General features: G+C 42.4%; 1 protein-coding gene across 1 annotated transcript in view; it reads right to left on the minus strand.

Moving 5' to 3' along the window:
- The window catches only part of clpb (ClpB family mitochondrial disaggregase), a 31,218-nt gene extending 13,668 nt beyond the window's left edge, over window positions 1-17,550 (minus strand). The window contains exons 1-6 of the mRNA XM_070905459.1: window positions 17,094-17,550; window positions 16,743-16,794; window positions 14,098-14,184; window positions 7,411-7,514; window positions 5,717-5,845; window positions 556-653 (exon numbers count right to left, since the gene is read on the minus strand). Of these exons, the coding sequence (XP_070761560.1) occupies window positions 556-653; window positions 5,717-5,845; window positions 7,411-7,514; window positions 14,098-14,184; window positions 16,743-16,794; window positions 17,094-17,550 (927 nt within the window). The remainder of the gene's footprint in view (window positions 1-555; window positions 654-5,716; window positions 5,846-7,410; window positions 7,515-14,097; window positions 14,185-16,742; window positions 16,795-17,093) is intronic.
- Between the last annotated feature and the right edge of the window lie 1,099 nt (window positions 17,551-18,649).

An 18,649-nucleotide genomic window follows, 5' to 3' on the forward strand; every position in this document is an offset into this window, starting at 1 on the left:
CTGAGTGAAAAAAACCTGTGCATTAATACATATTTTTTGGGTGCCTGTTTTTGAAGATTCATCATCTGGCTATGCATAGTGGTGCTGAGTAGATTGATTTATTTTCATTTGAATGTAAATTAGGCTTTAAGATCAAGGTACAAAAACAACAACATTTAAGCTAAAGCACATTACAACTACGATTCCAGGTTATATCCAGTCCCATATGACAAATCTATGTTAAGTTGATATATAATCCAACTTTATTGTTCAGCACGTGTTTAACCCCAGTTAACCTCTACCAGCTTTCACTACTCTAATACTCAAAAGCAGCTGTCACTCAGTCACTGGCCTGACAGAGACCTCCTGAGGAGTGTGTGTCTGTGTGCATGAAGGCAAGTAAATGACACAGATGTCTGCTGAGTGAATTGTGCTGAGTCATTCAGACCAGGCCACAGGAAACAACTACAGTATCAGAACATTAGTGTGCATGTAAAGTAATGTTTTAATCGCTCTGCACAGCTTGTATGGAAGCACAACAAAGTCAGCGTTTGCGTCTGTATGAGTGTGTCATACCTTGCCCTCCCACTCCTGCAGTACTGTGCTGGCTTCTCCCTCCTTAGCATAGGCCCGTGCTGTGTGTCCCAAACCATTGGTCTGCAGGGGGTTGGCACCTGTATGCAAGCATGCAAAACACACACACAAACACACAAATGTACAGTTCATATATTAGGAAAAAAGTGTATTATTTGTAGCCACTCAGAAAATGGTTGAGACTAACAGAACGACAACATCATCTCTTTTCTAGATATTGTTTTGTTGTAAGGACTAACAGAACATGCACACACCACCTCAGCAGGAGGGTCCAAACGTCGATCCAGAGAGTGAGGTTAGGAGTGAGAGGTCACATGGGTTCAGGGGTCACTGAGACTAACTGCAGTGAAGCAGGAGGGCCGTGCAATGACCCTGTAGGGGGTTTCATATCTGCAACGCGTGCCAATAACACACCCTTTGACCCCTTCACTCACACACCAGCATCCTGGATTATTATACAATCTATACACACTGCAGGTTGTTGCAGGTTGGGGGCCCATTGAGGCACACAAGCACGCACACACACACCCACACAGCAGGAGGAAAAAATTTGTTAAACTTAAAGGGGTCAGAGTATAAATGAGAGAGAAACATAATGTCACAGCGCTTGTGAAGTGTGCCAGGACTGGACAGTGGTGGGCTTGTCAGTGAGGATGGTTAGCAGTGCCTTCTGCCCTGACCTGTGCCACCGCTCTCAACCCAGAGTCACCAACACACGTGCCTCAACAAAACCCAAAGACTCTTCTTTTACTATCATAAATGACAAAGAAAAGCAGCCAATCCTCACATTTAAGAAGGTAGAACCAGCTAACGTTTTACATTTTTGCTTGAAAAATGACTGAATAAAATTATTTATTGATTATCAAAATAGTTAGCAACTAATTTTCTTTCAAATAATCGATTAAGCGAGTTATCATTGCAGCTCTAAGTGTAGCTAAGACCTATGGTAGAGTCTCGACAGCCAACATGTGCCTACCTCCAGGTAAGGGATCAAACCTCAATACTTTTCTGGTAGTAACCAAAATGCATCGATAGCTCTAAGTATGAAAAACTCTCATGTGGTGAAACTTGGTCAAAGCAGCACCACAAATGTAAACAAGAAGGGAAATCCAAGGTATATGTATAAAAATCCTTTCATTGCTGACACCAATGTGTTCCTGCTTAAAGCTTTTGTGAGGGTGGAAGTTGGTAGTGAATGCTTGATCAAATTTGTACTCTTTCTTACTTATTCTTTCAGACAGTCCCTGAATTTAAATCAAAGTTTGTAAGCTTTATTTGGGCAGTTTTATTTAACATTTGAGATGTCTGGATTCTTTTGTTAAATTAAAAGATTTTGCAGAAAAAACATGTTTATAATCCTCAAAGTATGTCATGGAAAAAAGTATCATATCTAGTACAGAAAAAAATGTAAATCATACCGGCCCTACTCCTGTATTTACCAATATAGACAACAAACACTTTGTGCTCTGAACTCATAAAAGGTGATTATTGTTTCAGCAGGTTCAGTGCTTCATCCCAGTGATGAAAACAATGCAACACTCCTGTTATACATGGATTTCTCTGGACGTACTCAGACCTTACTGGCACCACTGGAGATTCAAATGGGCTTGTGTGCAGTCTGAGGCCTGAGTGCAATTTAAGACATTACTGACACTCATGAAAGGAAGTGTAGGAAAAACAGAGCAAACTCACTGGAGTGACATGAAATGTGTCACTTTAATGATTAGTTGGCAGGGAAAGTACATTGAAACCTCTGTTAAAATATATAAGATGATTAAAATAAGTAAGTCACAATAATCCTTGGATATATTTACAATGGGTCTATCTAGTGTATATTAAAAGGTCTCCACGGTACCCTTTCAGTTGATGAGGGCAGATATTTGTACCAAACCTGGCAATGATGCTCACAACTACATTAGTGACCACTGTACTGTATGTACAGGATGCTGAATGGTGCATTAAGAACCAGACGACACATCTGTTTTTCAAGTTTTTCTGAGTGAGCAACACTCGGGAAAACTGTAACAGTGTATGTAATCAATACAGGTGCTGGTTCTTCCTACTGCTCAGAGCACCGACCGCAGAGACTAATAATCACCATGATGATTATCGATAAACCCCTAAATTTTGTGACCTGCTCACGAAGCTATCGATCCTGACAACAATACACCTCTAACCCCCCTCACCCGCCAAAAACATGAGGGAGGAAAGCAATAAAGTACCCACACACACACAAACACACTCTCACACACACAGACAGTGGACATAATAAATAGCATCATTTAGGGCTTTAATATCAGGCCAACCCTCTGGGCCATAGCACTTTATAACAGCATCAACACTAACGACACTCACACAAACAGACACGCACAACACACACCCCAGCTCAACATTCACACACACACACACACACACACACACACACACACACACACACACACACACACACACACACACACACACACACACACACACACACACACACACACACACACACACTCGCATACACAGGATCCCTTCATTAGGAGTGCTTTAGTTATGCCTATTAGGAGTCCCCTCCTCTTTCCTATTTCCTCCTCCCTCTCTTTCACTGCAGCTGGTGGGAGAGAGCCCCTGCTGCTCTTTGTGCGTGTGTGAGTGTGTCCTTGTATCTGTATTGTGTGCGTCTGTGAGCATGTGTGTCTCTTCTGGCCTCATACCACCTACGGAGCCGCCCATTACTAAGTGCCCCTGGCCACGGGCCCGATGTGGAGCCTGGGGAGGAGCTAGAGAGCCTCCGCAGGTAGTGCGAGGGACTGTGGGCCGAGGAGAGGCCCGAGGGTGGGCCTGGAGACTGTGATGGATGGAGATGTGAGTCGAGGGCCGGCTAAGGCCAAAAGAGCAAACCCACGGCTTGTGGAGTAACATGCATGCACACAAACACAGGGGAAATAAAGTATAGGATACGCACAACTCTAAACAGAAACACATGCAATGTGCACATACATGACAGACACACACACCCAAATCCACATGGATGTCCTGAAGCTGTGGCAGTTTATAAGATTTTTTTAGATAGATGGATGGATAGGAGGCTACACAGAGGAAATGGATTTAAGAAAGAAAAAGACAAATGACACAAGCTTTGTCAAGAATAGTAAAACATGCATTAAAAAAGTGTCTTTAATTATGCGCCCATTCACACAGAATCACACATGCACATGGACAGTAATGTGTTTGTGATTGAAAGTCTGTGATGTCATGATTGTTATTGGCTGCGATGGTGGCGCCAACCCGGCAATGGCCCAGTCGGGCGAGCAGCAACCTGCCCCGTCTTTAATCTGATTGTCTTAAAACAAAATGTCTCTGCTTTGTGAAATTTCTTACCTTTTTAATTCAAAAATGCGTCTGCAGAACATTTGATTGAGTTAGATGAAGTGATTTGTTTAAGCGTACAGAGTGCTTACAGACGCAGGGGGTGAGACGGGCAGACAGAGCTTTGAATGCACCATCCATCATAAACATAAACAAGACATTAATACTTGCTTGTGTGTGTGTGTGTGTGTCTCTGAGTGTGTGTGTAGTGATGGTTGGGTGTTGGATCCCAAAAAATATGAGTGCTTTTAGATTAAAAACGTATCAGCCTAAAAAGCAACAACTACGAATGTCCCCCAGGTTAAGATTCAAAAAGCCGTGTACAAACTCAAAACATATCCAAAGGATAAAAGCATACATGACTATATGAATATGTTAATTTATGAATCGGAGGCTTGAGTGCACAAACACACAGTTCTTACACACTCACAAAAGACACACACATCCTGTGTGATTGTAGAGTTACCCCAAGGGCATGTTCTGTGTGGAGGTCACAGTTCAACTAGGCCTAGCTTGTTTAAGAGCTGCTCGCCTGGAAACTGAGGGGGATATTCTGCCCCGAGGGTCTATGACTGTGTGTGTGTGTGTGTGTGTGTGTGTCAGTGGAGCTGAGTCAACGACAGGTGCGAGTGTAATGGGGGTGAATGGACAGGGGGTATGAACAAGTGATCAATTTCAAATGAGCTTTGTAATACTGTTTATATTACTCGGGGGTGGAAGTGTTAAGACGATGATACATGGAAAGCTTTTTAAAGCTGATGGAGATGATGCTGCCTCCAGCTCTGAGAACCATTTTAGATAAAAGTAAGAAGGCTGGCATGTGTTGTGATGAAACTGGTACCCTTGAATCTTGAATGTGTTTCCTCAAATTAATACATCGCACAATAGAATTAGTAATTCTCTCGAATTAATTAACAATACAGAAACAATCTTATCCCATAAAACACAGACTTGTGTATGTCCATGTGACTCTGTATGCAAAATTTAAGTAAAACAATATGAAACCCAAGTGGCTCATTTAGATTCCAATTAAATGTCAGTTTTGTTTTTCCAGAAATTCAAAATGCCAGAAAATCTGTTCAGGAGGAAATGGGTGGGGGAATGAATTTTACTTCTACATTAAACTTTTAAAATGTATGAGTGAGAATGTAAAGGGCTCTCTAAATGGCACCAAGCAATAACATGTTCTTCAGACCAACAGGACTGAAAACACAAGTTGTAGAGGTAGTAAACGAGCAAAGTAACCGTCAACACAGAATGAGCATTACCCAGCCTAACAACACATAAAGGCATTCTGTTAAACCACCGGGACTTTTCTCTTTCGGTGGACAATAATTGAGTTCTGTCAGATTATTTCAGCTGAGACTGACAGAGTTCAGGTGACAGCTGCATTTTTTTGGCAGTTTGGCAGGGAAGGACTTGGTCCATCTAAGCAAGGGGGGGTGCAGAAATCCTCCATCCTATTCTTCCATTTCGCTATTATATTATATTATATTATAATATAGGTGGTAAGGATGGAGCCCCTCAATAGAATAAAATAAAAGGAGGAACATGAATGTGAGCCATAGTAAAGCCAGAAACACTTGATTTACAAAGAACATTTACATAAAAAGTGGGGATTTTTGGTGCATGTTAGAGAATAAACTCGTACTACCATGATGTAAAATTGCAGGGTTGTTATGCAAAATGTGCACAGCAACATCTGATAATCTATATGGAGATATCTAGACCCCCGTGGTCTCTAAAACGGAGTTAGGGATGGGGTTGGGGTGGGTGAGGCGTGACGTACCAGCCTCCAGCAGCATGCGGACAGTGCGTGGGTCATCGGCCAGTGTGGCGTAGTGAAGTGCTGTGCAGCTACGGAAGCCAGCCCTGCTGCTGAGCCTGCTGCTGAATTCATCCTCTCTGGACACGAGGACTGCAGGGACGCACAGAGAGCAATACATGGAGAGACAAGAAGGATTAGAACAAACACAAACAGGCTGCATTTTGTTTTGCAGAACAGAAAAAAAAGACACACAAAAAGCCTGATGGAAACATGGTTCATTTGTAAGAGTTATACTAAAGCTTGAGTTCAAAATTTCAAACACAAACAATTAACAAAAAAGAGTATGTTCTTTTAATGAATTTAGACTAAAAATTGATTTTAAAAAAATACACAAATTCCTCAAAGACAGAAATAGGAAAGGCACAACTCCAATCTGAGAAGCAACCACTATACTTTGTGGAGCTGAACAGACGAATATGATGAATTTACAAACAACTGTTACTGGAAATGTTTGAGCCTTTAAGTCCGGAAGAACTTTCTTTAATCTATTCACAGTCAATAGTAACGCTCCGGAAAGTGTGACAGTGATAACACTGCAAATTGTCTTTCCTGTTTCCAGCTTTAGAAGAGTTGTTCATTTTCACAGATTTAAGCTCAACTGTCCAACATGATAGGAATAATGTGCGTTGTGTTTTAGGGTCTCCTTTGCTTTGCTCCTTACTAATAATAGAGATAGTCTATCATTCTCTCCTTACATCTCTTTTTCATAAGAGCACTCATCTAGTACCACTCCTCCATCATCCATTTTTATTTTTTCCGCCTCCTTCCTCTCCTCCTCGGTATCCATCAATTCCTTTCATCACTTGCACCCTTTTCCTCCCTCCCTCCCCGCTCCCTCTATCCCAATAACTTTGTCTCATCCATTTCCTGACTTCCTCTCCCTCCCTCATCATCCCACCCATTTCCTCCAATCCCTCCCTCCCTCTATCACCCCTCCAAACATCCACATCTTCTTCCTTCTCCTCCATCTTTAACCTCTCCCTCACTCCGTCCATCGCTGCTCCCTACCTTCTTCCCTTCCCCTCGCTTCCTTCCACTGCCTTCCTCCTTTCATTTTTCCTTCCTTCATCAGTCTTTCCCTTCCTCCATCCATCCCACTCTTTTTCTCTATCTCTCTGGCAGTCTCTCTCTGCAGTGTGTGTGTGTGTGTGTGAGAGAGAGACAGGGCGGGATAATCATAGCTAACCCAATAAAGCGTCGCACAGGCCCCCCTAGCCCATCCATCAGCGTGCGTCTGGGAAACGCTTCCCCACGCTACGCCGGCCCCACGTGGACCCAAACCTGACAGCCATATAAATGTCTGCAATATACATATCCCATATAAATATGTCTGCAGAACCCAACACAGACTGGGGGGGTAGTGTGTGTGTGTGTGTGTGTGTGTGTGTGTGTGTGTACGCCTGTGCCATCTTGTCTGTGTGTTTGTGCGCAGCTCGGAAGAAAAACAAATAAAACACAGACTACTTGTCACCGAACATAGAAAATAAATAATACGGAAGAAATGAAACATGTACATATATGCAAATCTTTATGCAAATTATAATGTCTCATAATATCTGGTTCAACACTTAGGATTCATATGTGTAATATAGCAGCCGCACACACAAACACGTGCGTGACGAATGCACACACAGTGTTTTTCTTCTCTTTTTCACCTTCCAGTGAGTGGATGCCTTTCTCCCGCGAGGTGTCGTAAACGTTGTTGAAGTGATCTCCGGCGTTTGGGTCGGCACCGGCTTCAAGCAGAACCTTCACCACACTGGAAAACAACACAAGACACGCATTTAAATACACGTGATAATCCTGCGCAAAATTTGTATTATATAAACACACACACGTCTTTCCACTGTTATAATTCAGTATTTACAGCCACCACTGCTTAAAGATATAATCAAGTCTATGGGTCTGCCATTTTTGGTGAATACAGTGAATTAAAAACAAATTCGATTTCTTCTTCACATTTATGCCAAAAATATTGTTAATCCAATATTGTCATGAAGCAGCCTTGTCATTTACAACAGTGTCCACAATGGCCTAATACAGCCAGAGATATTTAAGGGATAGCTATCTGAGTATAAATGGTATGGTCGACACATTTCTATCATGTCACAGTATGTATTGTCAAATTGCTCAACCCTAATCAAGCCTTACTGAGTCCGAAAAACACATGTAAGCATATGTGCCACAGAACCTGAATCTGTAGTCAGGTCTTGCTTCCTTCACATCACCAAACAAACATAACCTTGACCCTTCAACAAAGTTTCTCCCATCGTCACTACTTGAAAAACCAACACGCTGTACGCAGACGCAGATGCAAATATCTGATTCCTCAACTGACAAAGACTCTTTCACCTGATTTACTTCCATTTCTAGTCCCGTTATGGTGGATACACTTCAATGGCCACTTCCCTCCTTCTCTCCTTCACTACACACTTGTCTGCTTTGTAACATGTACATATGTGCACATTGAAGGGGCAAGGGTCGGGCCTGTTTCCGGCGACATTTTGGGGCGGGGGGGGGGTCTGTGTGTAGCCCTTCATTGGAGCGTACCGCCTTATAGAACAAACACGAGAACCTCGGCAACACCACTCACTGTGACCCAACGGACATTCCAGGTACCGTCTCTCCGTCTACAGAACACACTCACACACACTTTACATTTACCACCATGAACGTGGGCAATGGCTTTGACATTGAGACACATGAATACACACAAAAACTAGTCAGCTAGCCTGTGCCCACTGAGAGCGAGAATGGGGGTGATGGCCGAAACATGAACCCTGCCAGTACGCTGCTGGCTGTCATTAAACCTGTGACTACGTAATGCAGCCTGGGAGGGAGTGATGGATCATTTTCAGCTAAATGGTTATGGCAGGGGCCTGAAAGGGCTTTAATGGAGCTAAATGATTATTCATAAGAGGATGAGGTGGACTCCTTTTTTAGAGCAACTACATTTGACCACGTAACAGGCTTCAGCTTCATTTCAGGAGAACCTGTGCTCTTAAAAATGAGTAGTGACAGGAGATATGACGTCAGGAACAATGGAGCAACTGCGTAAGTCAACTCTGACATTACACCACAGAGGTAATTTAAAGGTGAGGTGTGGAATTAAACTACCTGTTCACCTGTTACAGCAACAGAGAAAGTACTGGTTTAAAAAGAAAAGGACAAGAAATTAATAAAAAAATATATAAATAATAATATATATATATATATATATATATATATAAATAACATATACTGTGCATTTGACAACAGAATGAAGCATGTATCAATAAATGGAATTACTAATGAATCTACAATTTATATACATATATTAATTTCCCAGCATATGTTTGGCATTTTTGCTTTTAAAAAAATGACTAAAACTGTCAATCGATTATCAAAATAGATGGAGACAAATTTATCAAAAAAACTCCTTCAGCTCTAAATGGAATCTGGTACCAGAGTTTGATCCTGTTTGGGATACCAGGATCAAAAATCACAGTACAGTATACCATCAGTAAAACTAAAGAAAAAACAGAATAAGAATGAGACAAATTGTTTCCTTCATCTCTGTTAACATAAATAAAATCTGAGCAGAGTTTGGTAGTTTGTGTCGTCAGAATATGTGTGTTCTTGTGGGAGAGCGAGGCTGAGAACAGCCTGGCCAGGTCTTTGTGTCTGACCTTGCTGGGGGGGTATAAAGGACTATCGGGGGGTCCCCTTTTGTTACTGTATCACTGTGGCTAGGGGCGGCAGGGGGGCCGTGACCCACGGAGGGCTCTCCTCTCACCCTTGCAAGCACTTCTACAAACACGTCGATGCATCCTCTGAGACACATACAGACACACACACACAAACTCAAACTAAGGTTGGTCACACGAGGCTGGGCAGGACTGTGTGAAGAAATGAGATGGTCTGAAAAGGGTTAATGGCATCAGAAAGGTAAACACGACGGGATAAAGAGAGGAAAACTGCAGAGAGGAGGAGGAGAAGGAGGAGGAGGAGGAGTGGATGAAAGGAGGGAAGTGCAGCTAAAAAGATGAAAGAGGGAGATTTAATTATACAGGGTAGTGCTAAAACTAATGAGCTTTTGAAAACAGTTTATAGTTTTACTAATCAACTGATGATCAAGTGGCTAACTTTATTTGGGACATTTAGGAGGAGAGTTGCAGCACTAATTTGAGGCCAAACTGAAGGCATGCAGGGGTTAATTAGGTTAAAATCCCATTTTAAAAGGACTAGGCCAAAAGTAAAAATTACAGACTTCCAAATACAATCTTATACGGAACAAAACAATGTTATCTGTAAATTACAAGATCATTTTACTTTCATAGCTAAACTAAGACAAAATGTGTGTCAGTTAATTAAGGAGGGCGTTATCTAGCTACTGACTTAACACTCTCAGCCAGTCATGTGTCCATCGTCTTGACCCTCTGTGGCGGTCTGAGTGGCACAAGACATGACACGAAATGTAGTCAGAATTTTGTTGAACTGGAACCTCAATTAACCTTTCCCCCTTCCCCCATGTTTCCCATCTTGATTTATATTTTTGTTTTATTTTTTGCAATTCAAAATTTCAAAAAATTTCCTCTGGTCCAGAGCTATAGTTGGTATTACGCTTGAAACTTGGACCAGTTCTCCCTACTATACCACCATCCAGCTCCTGTATTGAAAGCTTGAAATAATAACTGTTCACTTAACAAGCCGGTGCTGAGGCTGGTAGATTTGACCTTCCAGCTCGTGCCGAGGTTTGCCAGCAGGTGGCTGCTGTTTGGGCTGGTGTTAATTTCCCATCCTTGCCCTGGAGGGAAGACAGGAAACAGACACTTCCGTCTCTCCTGTGCTATAATAGACACCCGAGCCGAACTGACCATCCATGTCTCTGACCACCTGGCCCAGACGCTGGACCTCACTTGACCTCATCTCACCTGGTGCACACCTGGGGTCAGATAGATGCCAGGAGGAGAGGTTCACTGCACTTAGTTTTTCTCTTCTTCATTTCAGCCAAATAACCTGAAAACCTCAAAATATAATTTCATTTAGCTGCATTTTCTTCCAAGTATTTTTTTTTTCCAGACCTGAATAAGATGGCAATATCTTCTGAATGTCCTCAGCTTATACACTAAATATACACTGCGATGTTTTACTTTTTAAACAAAGAACTTGTAAGTAACCATGTACATAAAGAATCAAAAAGAAAACACTGTAATGAGGTAGCCTTGGAATAACTGACCCACCCAAAAAAGGCTCAGGTTCATCTAACAGCGTAACTTGTAACACAGGCTGCTACTGTTCAATAAAAAATGGTCAGCAGATCAGTTATATATAAATATTACAGGGAGGAATCCAAGAAGAAACAGCCACGGTGGGCTGATTAGATGAAGAGCTGCAGGTAACAAACTCTTACTGCAGTTTGGGCGAAACAGCACACCTCCAACATGCCATCCAGGTAAACGACTTTTACCCTTTTACCTTGCTGCGCTGTCCAGTGGAAAACCATTTACACCATCATAACTTCAATGGCTACTGTTAACCACCACTTAGCTCTGTGTGTTTTTACCCACTCCCATCAAATAAAGTCACAATATACTGGAGATAAAAAGGTGCCCATCGTGGGTGTGTGGTCATCAGGAAATCCATATAACACTATTAAGTGCATTTCTTTGTCTACGGCTCAAAGTGTAAATAACAGCTTGTACAACATAACTAGAATATCTTTAGAAAGAGAAAGCCTAATTATTCAATTCAGCCCACTTAAACCCTGTCACTTTTTCTCTGTTAAATTGGCTGTGCAAAGCGGTGAAGTTCATGTCCAACTTTCAACAGCTGTTACTCTCTTAACCACTGCATGGCCGCTATGTAGCTGTGAAATCAAAAAATTAGATAATGATCTCTCATTTACAGCACTGTATTCTTAGGAAAATTACTAATTTACCGCATAAAAAAAACGTATAAAACTTTAGCAGTGTACACATGTTGAAAATCATTATATGCAAGCCCATTAATGTGGCTTGAATGTGGCACAGGGTAAAATACCCTTGAAGTTATTTTTTATTATATTATCAGTGAGGGAATATTGTTTTAGTGTGCATGTAAGAATATATGGTAACTGATTCTATCACTAAACCTGACTGCTTACCATCATAATCATGTTGTATCGTGACCAAATGATGATAATATTTCACCGGGAGCTCTCTGGTGATTTTCACCTCTATTCAATCCAGCTAATCCCGGTCCCAAACCCATAATCCCACTCCACATCACTCTCTCTCCACAGCTAAACTATTCTCTCCTCTCTTTCCCAACGAGCCACTCATCCTCTCGTTTCATCATCCCTCCGCTTTCCCCTTTTTCAACGTCCCTCTCTTTCCCATCGAGTTGCTCGGCCGACAGGTCGGAACAGTCAACAGGCGTTACACTCGGCTGAGCGTTCATTGTGCACGTGAATGCAGCGCGGGAGGGATGGAGGGAGAGAAAGAGAGATGGAGATGGGTATTGTGTGTTAAAGAGTGCAAACAGTGGGACAGGCCCTGCGCCTCCCCGATTTAGCCCCACATCAAAGCTAAGCAAACACACGCCCCCTGAAGTCTCACCCTTAATTCTTACACACACCCCTCTACTCCACCCCTGATTCCCTCACACAGCCGCACCTCGACCCCTGAACACCCAACGAGTGTAGCTGCCTGGTGGACGCTACACCTAGAAACAGGACTCCACAGTTTCCTCTGTCTCTTGAAACACAGTTATCACTTCTGGTCCAGGAAAATATAAATACAGTGTGAGGCAGGGGGTGAAGTAATTCAACAATAAAGATCCATGCTGACATTCTAGCTACGGGCTGAACCTTGTCCATGAGTAATGCTCCCTGTGTTTTCACTTAACGGCTGCAAATAAAGTTGTGTGTGACTGAGTAATAGGCAGTTGGCCTGTAAGATATTTCGTATAAACTCCCCTTATCTGTGTGTGTGTGTGGATATTTTGTGACTGGATATGAGCGTGTGTGTGTGAGAGAGAGATGTGTGTGACTGATGTGTGTGAACCGATGTTCTGTCTTCCCTGCAGCAGTGACGGCTCACTGGGGGGTTGGAGGACGGGATTAAACACAGAGGAGTGTCACTGCCTCGCTGAGTTATAGCACTCATAACACACACACACACACACACACACACACACACAAACAGTACAGTGACACACACACACACACACACACACACACACACACACACACACACACACACACACACACACACACACAGACAGTCCATACAGACACAAACACACATACAATCAAATTTGTGTCCAAAAACACATTACATACATCAGTGTGTGACACAGCAACAATCACTCAGCACACGTCATTAAACATAAAGACATGCTGGAGCTCAAACATCACCACAAAGTGAAATAATCAAAGCTTGTGATCGTATTCGTCTCTGAGAACGAGTTACAGACAGTGAGTAGAGTCATTAACGATTAACCTTGCAATCATTTTTATGATTGATTGAGTATTGCCTATAAATTGGCATGTGAACAATGCTCATCAAAATGTCCAGGAACCCAAATTGCTTGTTTTGTCCAAAATTGTGTAAAAGCAGCAAATTCTCACTTTTTGGGGTGCTGGATGCAGCAAATGTTTGGCATTTTTTCTTTATTAATGACTTAACTTATTAACCGATTAACCGAACCAAGACTTCAGTAACTTGAACATGAATAGAAAATGCAGAAAGTCAACAATCTGAAACTAAAACAAGTTAACACAAATGACATGCTCTAAAACCTGAAAACTAAGTCTGATTCGTCTCACATTTCGTGCCACATTCATACTCACACTTCAAAATTGTCCCATTTTAGCCGCGTTAACTCAAACTATGTAACCAGCTGTAACCCTGAGATGTGTAAGTAAGCTCATTTTAAGCTATTTTCATATTCAAATGTCACAGTATGCTTCTCACGGACACATGAGGCCCTTAAACAAAAAAGTGACCACACAGTCCTGATGGAGGAAAAAAGAAAAAAGCCCTGTAAATTGGATTTGGCCCGGCCTTAACCTCGGCCCCTCTCTGTGTTGTGTGTGTTCTGGGGGCCAGGAGGCTAATTTAATTTGTTGGACAGAGAGATGGGGGAACGGGTAAAGACCGTCTGTCAGTCTGAAAGTCGCACTTTGCACTTCTGAAGACCTACTGTAACAACCAGAGCAGGGACATGGATGACATATGCTCACACGCTAACTCATGCAGACAGCTGCGCGACACCACAACACTACATTACTGTTACATATGCTCACCAGGGAGGGCATCTCAGAACGGTAAAACACATGATTTGTTCAGTGGGTTTAGTTGGATGAAACACACACAGACCTGTGCTGTCGGTTCATGGCAGCCACCATGAGAGCGGTCCAACCCAGGCGGTGGCGGTAATTCGGGTCGACCCCCTCTTTTAACAGCCTGATGGGGAAAAAGAAACAAAAAGTGGTTATAATTTAACATCAACATATAGTGGGAGGTGTCTGAAACAAGTATCCATATAGCAGTGGTATCAATATGTTAGTAACAACGTTGTTTTGTTAGTATTTTAACATATATGGAGATACAATGATGTTAGAATGAAGATTTGAAAACAAGAGATAAGGCTGGCCAGCTGCTTGTGTGACCTGCCTTGTTAGACACACCAGCATGAAAGCAGCCCATGATATCTTTGTCTTTATCTGAAGCCACACACACTTGCTCCTTGACCACTTAATGTGTATGTGTGTGCAAGCCAGGTGTGTGTTGACTTTTCTGCCCGAGGGTATGACATCAGGTACTGGAGTGGCACAGTCCTTATAAGAGTGAGTGTGTGTGTGCGCGTATAAGCGATCCGTCTGTCGTCTCTTGTACTGAGCAGGTAGACAGTGTGTGTGTTTACAGTCAACACAGTGGCCTCTGTCTGGTTCAGGCGCTCTCTGGCTCTGTTTTCACTGCCTGGTCTGCATGCATCAGGGTCTGAGCAGAGAAAAGGGCTCACCACAACAGCTTCATCCGAGCTCTTCAGGGTGCAGTACCTGTTTCAGTTCAGTCAAACTGAGCAGCTCATACTACTTTAATTTTACCAGAAGGTTATGATAAAGAAGGGACATTGTTGCATTTCTCAAAAAAAAATACATGTCAGAATTGGAAGCAAAAGCATTGTAGATGAACTGCGCTCCATGAGGAGGAAAGGGTGTGTCTCACAGAGCTGTCATCTCTACAAGCAGTAGTGACACTATGCTTAGAATGACATTTCAGCCATTTCTGGTTAGATTTTCTGTATATTTTAACCTGATCTTTAATGGCTCTTGGATATTATTGTTCACGAATGGGTTCACCAACCAAAAAAAGTGTCTTTAATGCGGGTTTTACTATGAGCTATACAATTGCAGTGACAAAACGCTGTTTCACAAGCTAAGCTGCAATAAAACTGGAAGGGGCATATAAACTATTGTAATCAATAACATTTGCAAATCTATATATCCATATCTATATATATAAGCACAAAATATGAACTAACAGCAGCTTCCATCCCTAAAATTTGAGTACATATATAATACATTGTTATCAGCCGACATGAACCCTTTTCAATGGATAAATAAAGCCTGGGTCTTATGACAGCACATCAACTTAATATGCACCATCCAGTGTCAAAATGCTGTCTCAGATTTATACAATGTTTCACCACAGATGTAGTACAACTGCTTTTATGAAGCCTGTGTGAAAACGAGACCTCTATCCTCCCCACTGCCTGTCAGCAGACACACCCCGACACTCTACCACTTCTATAAACTAAACCCAAGCACTTAACACATCTGTGATCTGCTGACTGGCCGTCTCGCTGACTGTCTCACTGCACTCTCACCTTCACCATCTGCCACATGGGCACAGGTAACCCAAGCCAGCAAATGGAGACACACATGGACAAGCACATGTACTCTGCGCTCATATACACCGATACAGATACCCAACGACACACTGTACACATATAAGCATAGATTTAACACACATTAACATGACTATTGCCCAAAGGCAAGCGGCATGACTGACAGGAAAGCCAACCATCCACAACATGAAGTGCAATGTGTTTGTCTGTACCTTATGTAACCAAAGGTACTAATATATTAATTGGCACAATGTAGGTTTGTTTTCATAGTTACTAAAGTATTATCAGAAGAACAGATGGGACCAAGAAGTGCTATGAGCTTTGTAAAGTGCACACATGCATGGAGAGGTACACACACCCTTCTGGCATACTGCTTTTTGGGTAGCTGGTGTCTGACTGTCTCTGAGTGTGCAGGGAAAGATACGATAAGATAAGATAAACTTTATTTATCCCACAGTGGGGGAATTTACAAGTCTGGAACTATGTTTGAGGCCTCAGAGCAAGGGTTTTAATTTGTGAGTTTGAAAAGATAAATAAAGGTAATGCAATCTGGGAGAAGAAAATCTTCAGTAGGAGTGTGACATCCATCCTCCTCCTCAGACACAGATGGTCCTCTTCTTCCACCTGGTGGTTATTGATGGGACTTACAACTACAGGTGATTTAACGGCTTTCATAACTGCAGATGATCCAGGCTGTTCTAGAAACTGTCCCCAGCAGATGATCTGTGACTTACACGAGCTTATGAGATCATAACAATACTAGAGAAGAGAAGAAGATGTTGGATTATTTACAAGAGCTGTGTGGCCAAAAAAGCCTAAACATCTTACAGGAAAAGAGTCACCAGTCCGTCATGTGACGTTAGTGATGTTATATCAACATCACACATTGATGATTCCCTACTGATTTTAACTAAAACATAGAGATAAGAGGAAATACTGCATCTTTGGAAATTTGAGCTAACAAGAACAAATCCACCCAGGTCGTTCCTCCTTTCCTCTTTAGCAGGAACAGTGTGAATACTAAGGCTAAAGCTCCACTTCAGCCATCAATATCAGAACATTTACATCAACCAGTGTGTGTGTGTGTGTGTGTGTGTGTGTGTGTGTGTACCTGGCCACATCTTGAGAGTTATTGGTCCTCGCTGCCTCCAGTAGAGCATCACCTTGATATTGCAAAAGCATAAACAGATACAGAAAACATAACAGGATAAGAATGTAGAAAACGTGAGTACATGTTAGCAAATTAGGGATGTGCTATTGAAGCCAGATCCAATTCCCCAATAGTTCCCTAACTCAATTGACAACAATGGAACTTGATTCATGAATTTTGTTGAAAAAATTGATGGCCCTCAAGATTGTTATCAATATTTTCAATATAAAACTTGTCAGTGACTTATCAATAATTGACAAAACAATTATACCAAGTCAGAAAGCACAATGACAGCTGATCAACAAAGCCTACCTTTGTTATCAGAATCTTTCTTCAGGCAGAAGGCCACGGCTGCAGCAGACAGCACACCGGCAGAGGCCAATCCTGTCCGCCTGTCTCCTCCACCTGTTCCCTGGCCTTCACCTCCGCCGCTCTGGCCGCTCCCTTCCCAGTACTGGTTGTTGTTGCGCCCTCTGTTGGCCAGAGCCGCCCAGGAGCTGCGGCGGTTCTCCAGGTTGGACAGCCATCTAGGGGCGAGGTGGTGGTACTGTACCGTCGGCTTGACACTGGTACCAGCCGTGTCCTCAGCCAAAATTCCCCTTCTGGAGACACGGGACGTGGACACGATTGGGTTGCGGTTGGTCTCCGCCGGTGTCTCGCGGATACCCTGGCATGCGGCACCGCTTGCGCTGGTCTGAAGCACGCGACTACATGGTGACAGGCTGCGCGACCTTCGCGCAATTAGCCTGGTGGGAACCGATGATAACATGGCGATAAACTCACCGAAAACGAAACGGGGGATGAAACCCTCAGTCTGGCAGTAAGTCCAGAGGGAAACGGATACCCTACCGGCCGGGGACACCGCGTTAATTCCGATGTGACAGCCGTTATACCTCAATTTACAGGCAGCTAATCACAACAGTGAAGACGAAAACAACCGCTTCACCTCATCGTAGCGTGGATGTCACCAGAACGTGTGGTGCATTTTGGGAAATGTGGTTTTACTGGAAACGTCTGTGTCAGGTGTTATGGCGAGACGTCTATCTCGTACACACCTCCGTGTTCGCTAACATGAAGTCAAACTGCAGTAGTTTACTCAGGAGTCAGTGAGTTTATCATATTTCTGTGCCCCAATTTTGTCAAAGAGGTACAATGATATTGATGATAATGATATATTAGTAATATTGCATCTTTTGCGCATGCGTGGTGTTGCCAATTGCCAACGGTTACTTTTGAAGTTTCTTGCCTAAAATACTCGCTTTATTTACTGGATAGATGTACTGTATTTGATTAATCTGTACAATATAAAACAGCTCACATCGCGAGCAGTTTATTTACTTGTTGTTTCGGTTTTCTGGTCTTTTCGTATACACATTTGATGACACAAGCAGTTGTTTTGTCAGTGTACTTGTCCTTTGATAGTTTATCATGGCCGCCAGATGGCGTTAAAGCACAGTGTAATTTGATGGTTCTGTATAGTACACAGGGCCATTGCAGGAAAATGTCATCATCTTCATCAAATGTTGACTTCAGTCTCGGAAATGATATTGAGAATGGCTGGACCAATTCATTATTCTAGACTGAGATAGAGTAGACTCTAAACCAACTAGCTTTCAAAGTTTTTAATGCCGAATACAAACAAATAAGACATTAATTTATCTAGGTTCATTTTCTCAGTGGGACACAGATGTTGAAAATAAAGTATTATTTGAGGGTCAGTCTCATCAGAAATACTGCACTTTCATTACAATATAAAACTGTATCCTTATCTAAATGAAATGCTTCAAATATGCCTGTCTTTCTCAATACCCTTCTGCTCTCACATTTGCTCATTTTTTAATGTTGAGAGGAGGAAAGATGGTTGGTGA

The sequence above is a fragment of the Enoplosus armatus genome, chromosome 5 (genome assembly GCF_043641665.1).
Source record: "Enoplosus armatus isolate fEnoArm2 chromosome 5, fEnoArm2.hap1, whole genome shotgun sequence".
NCBI lineage: Eukaryota > Metazoa > Chordata > Actinopteri > Centrarchiformes > Enoplosidae > Enoplosus > Enoplosus armatus.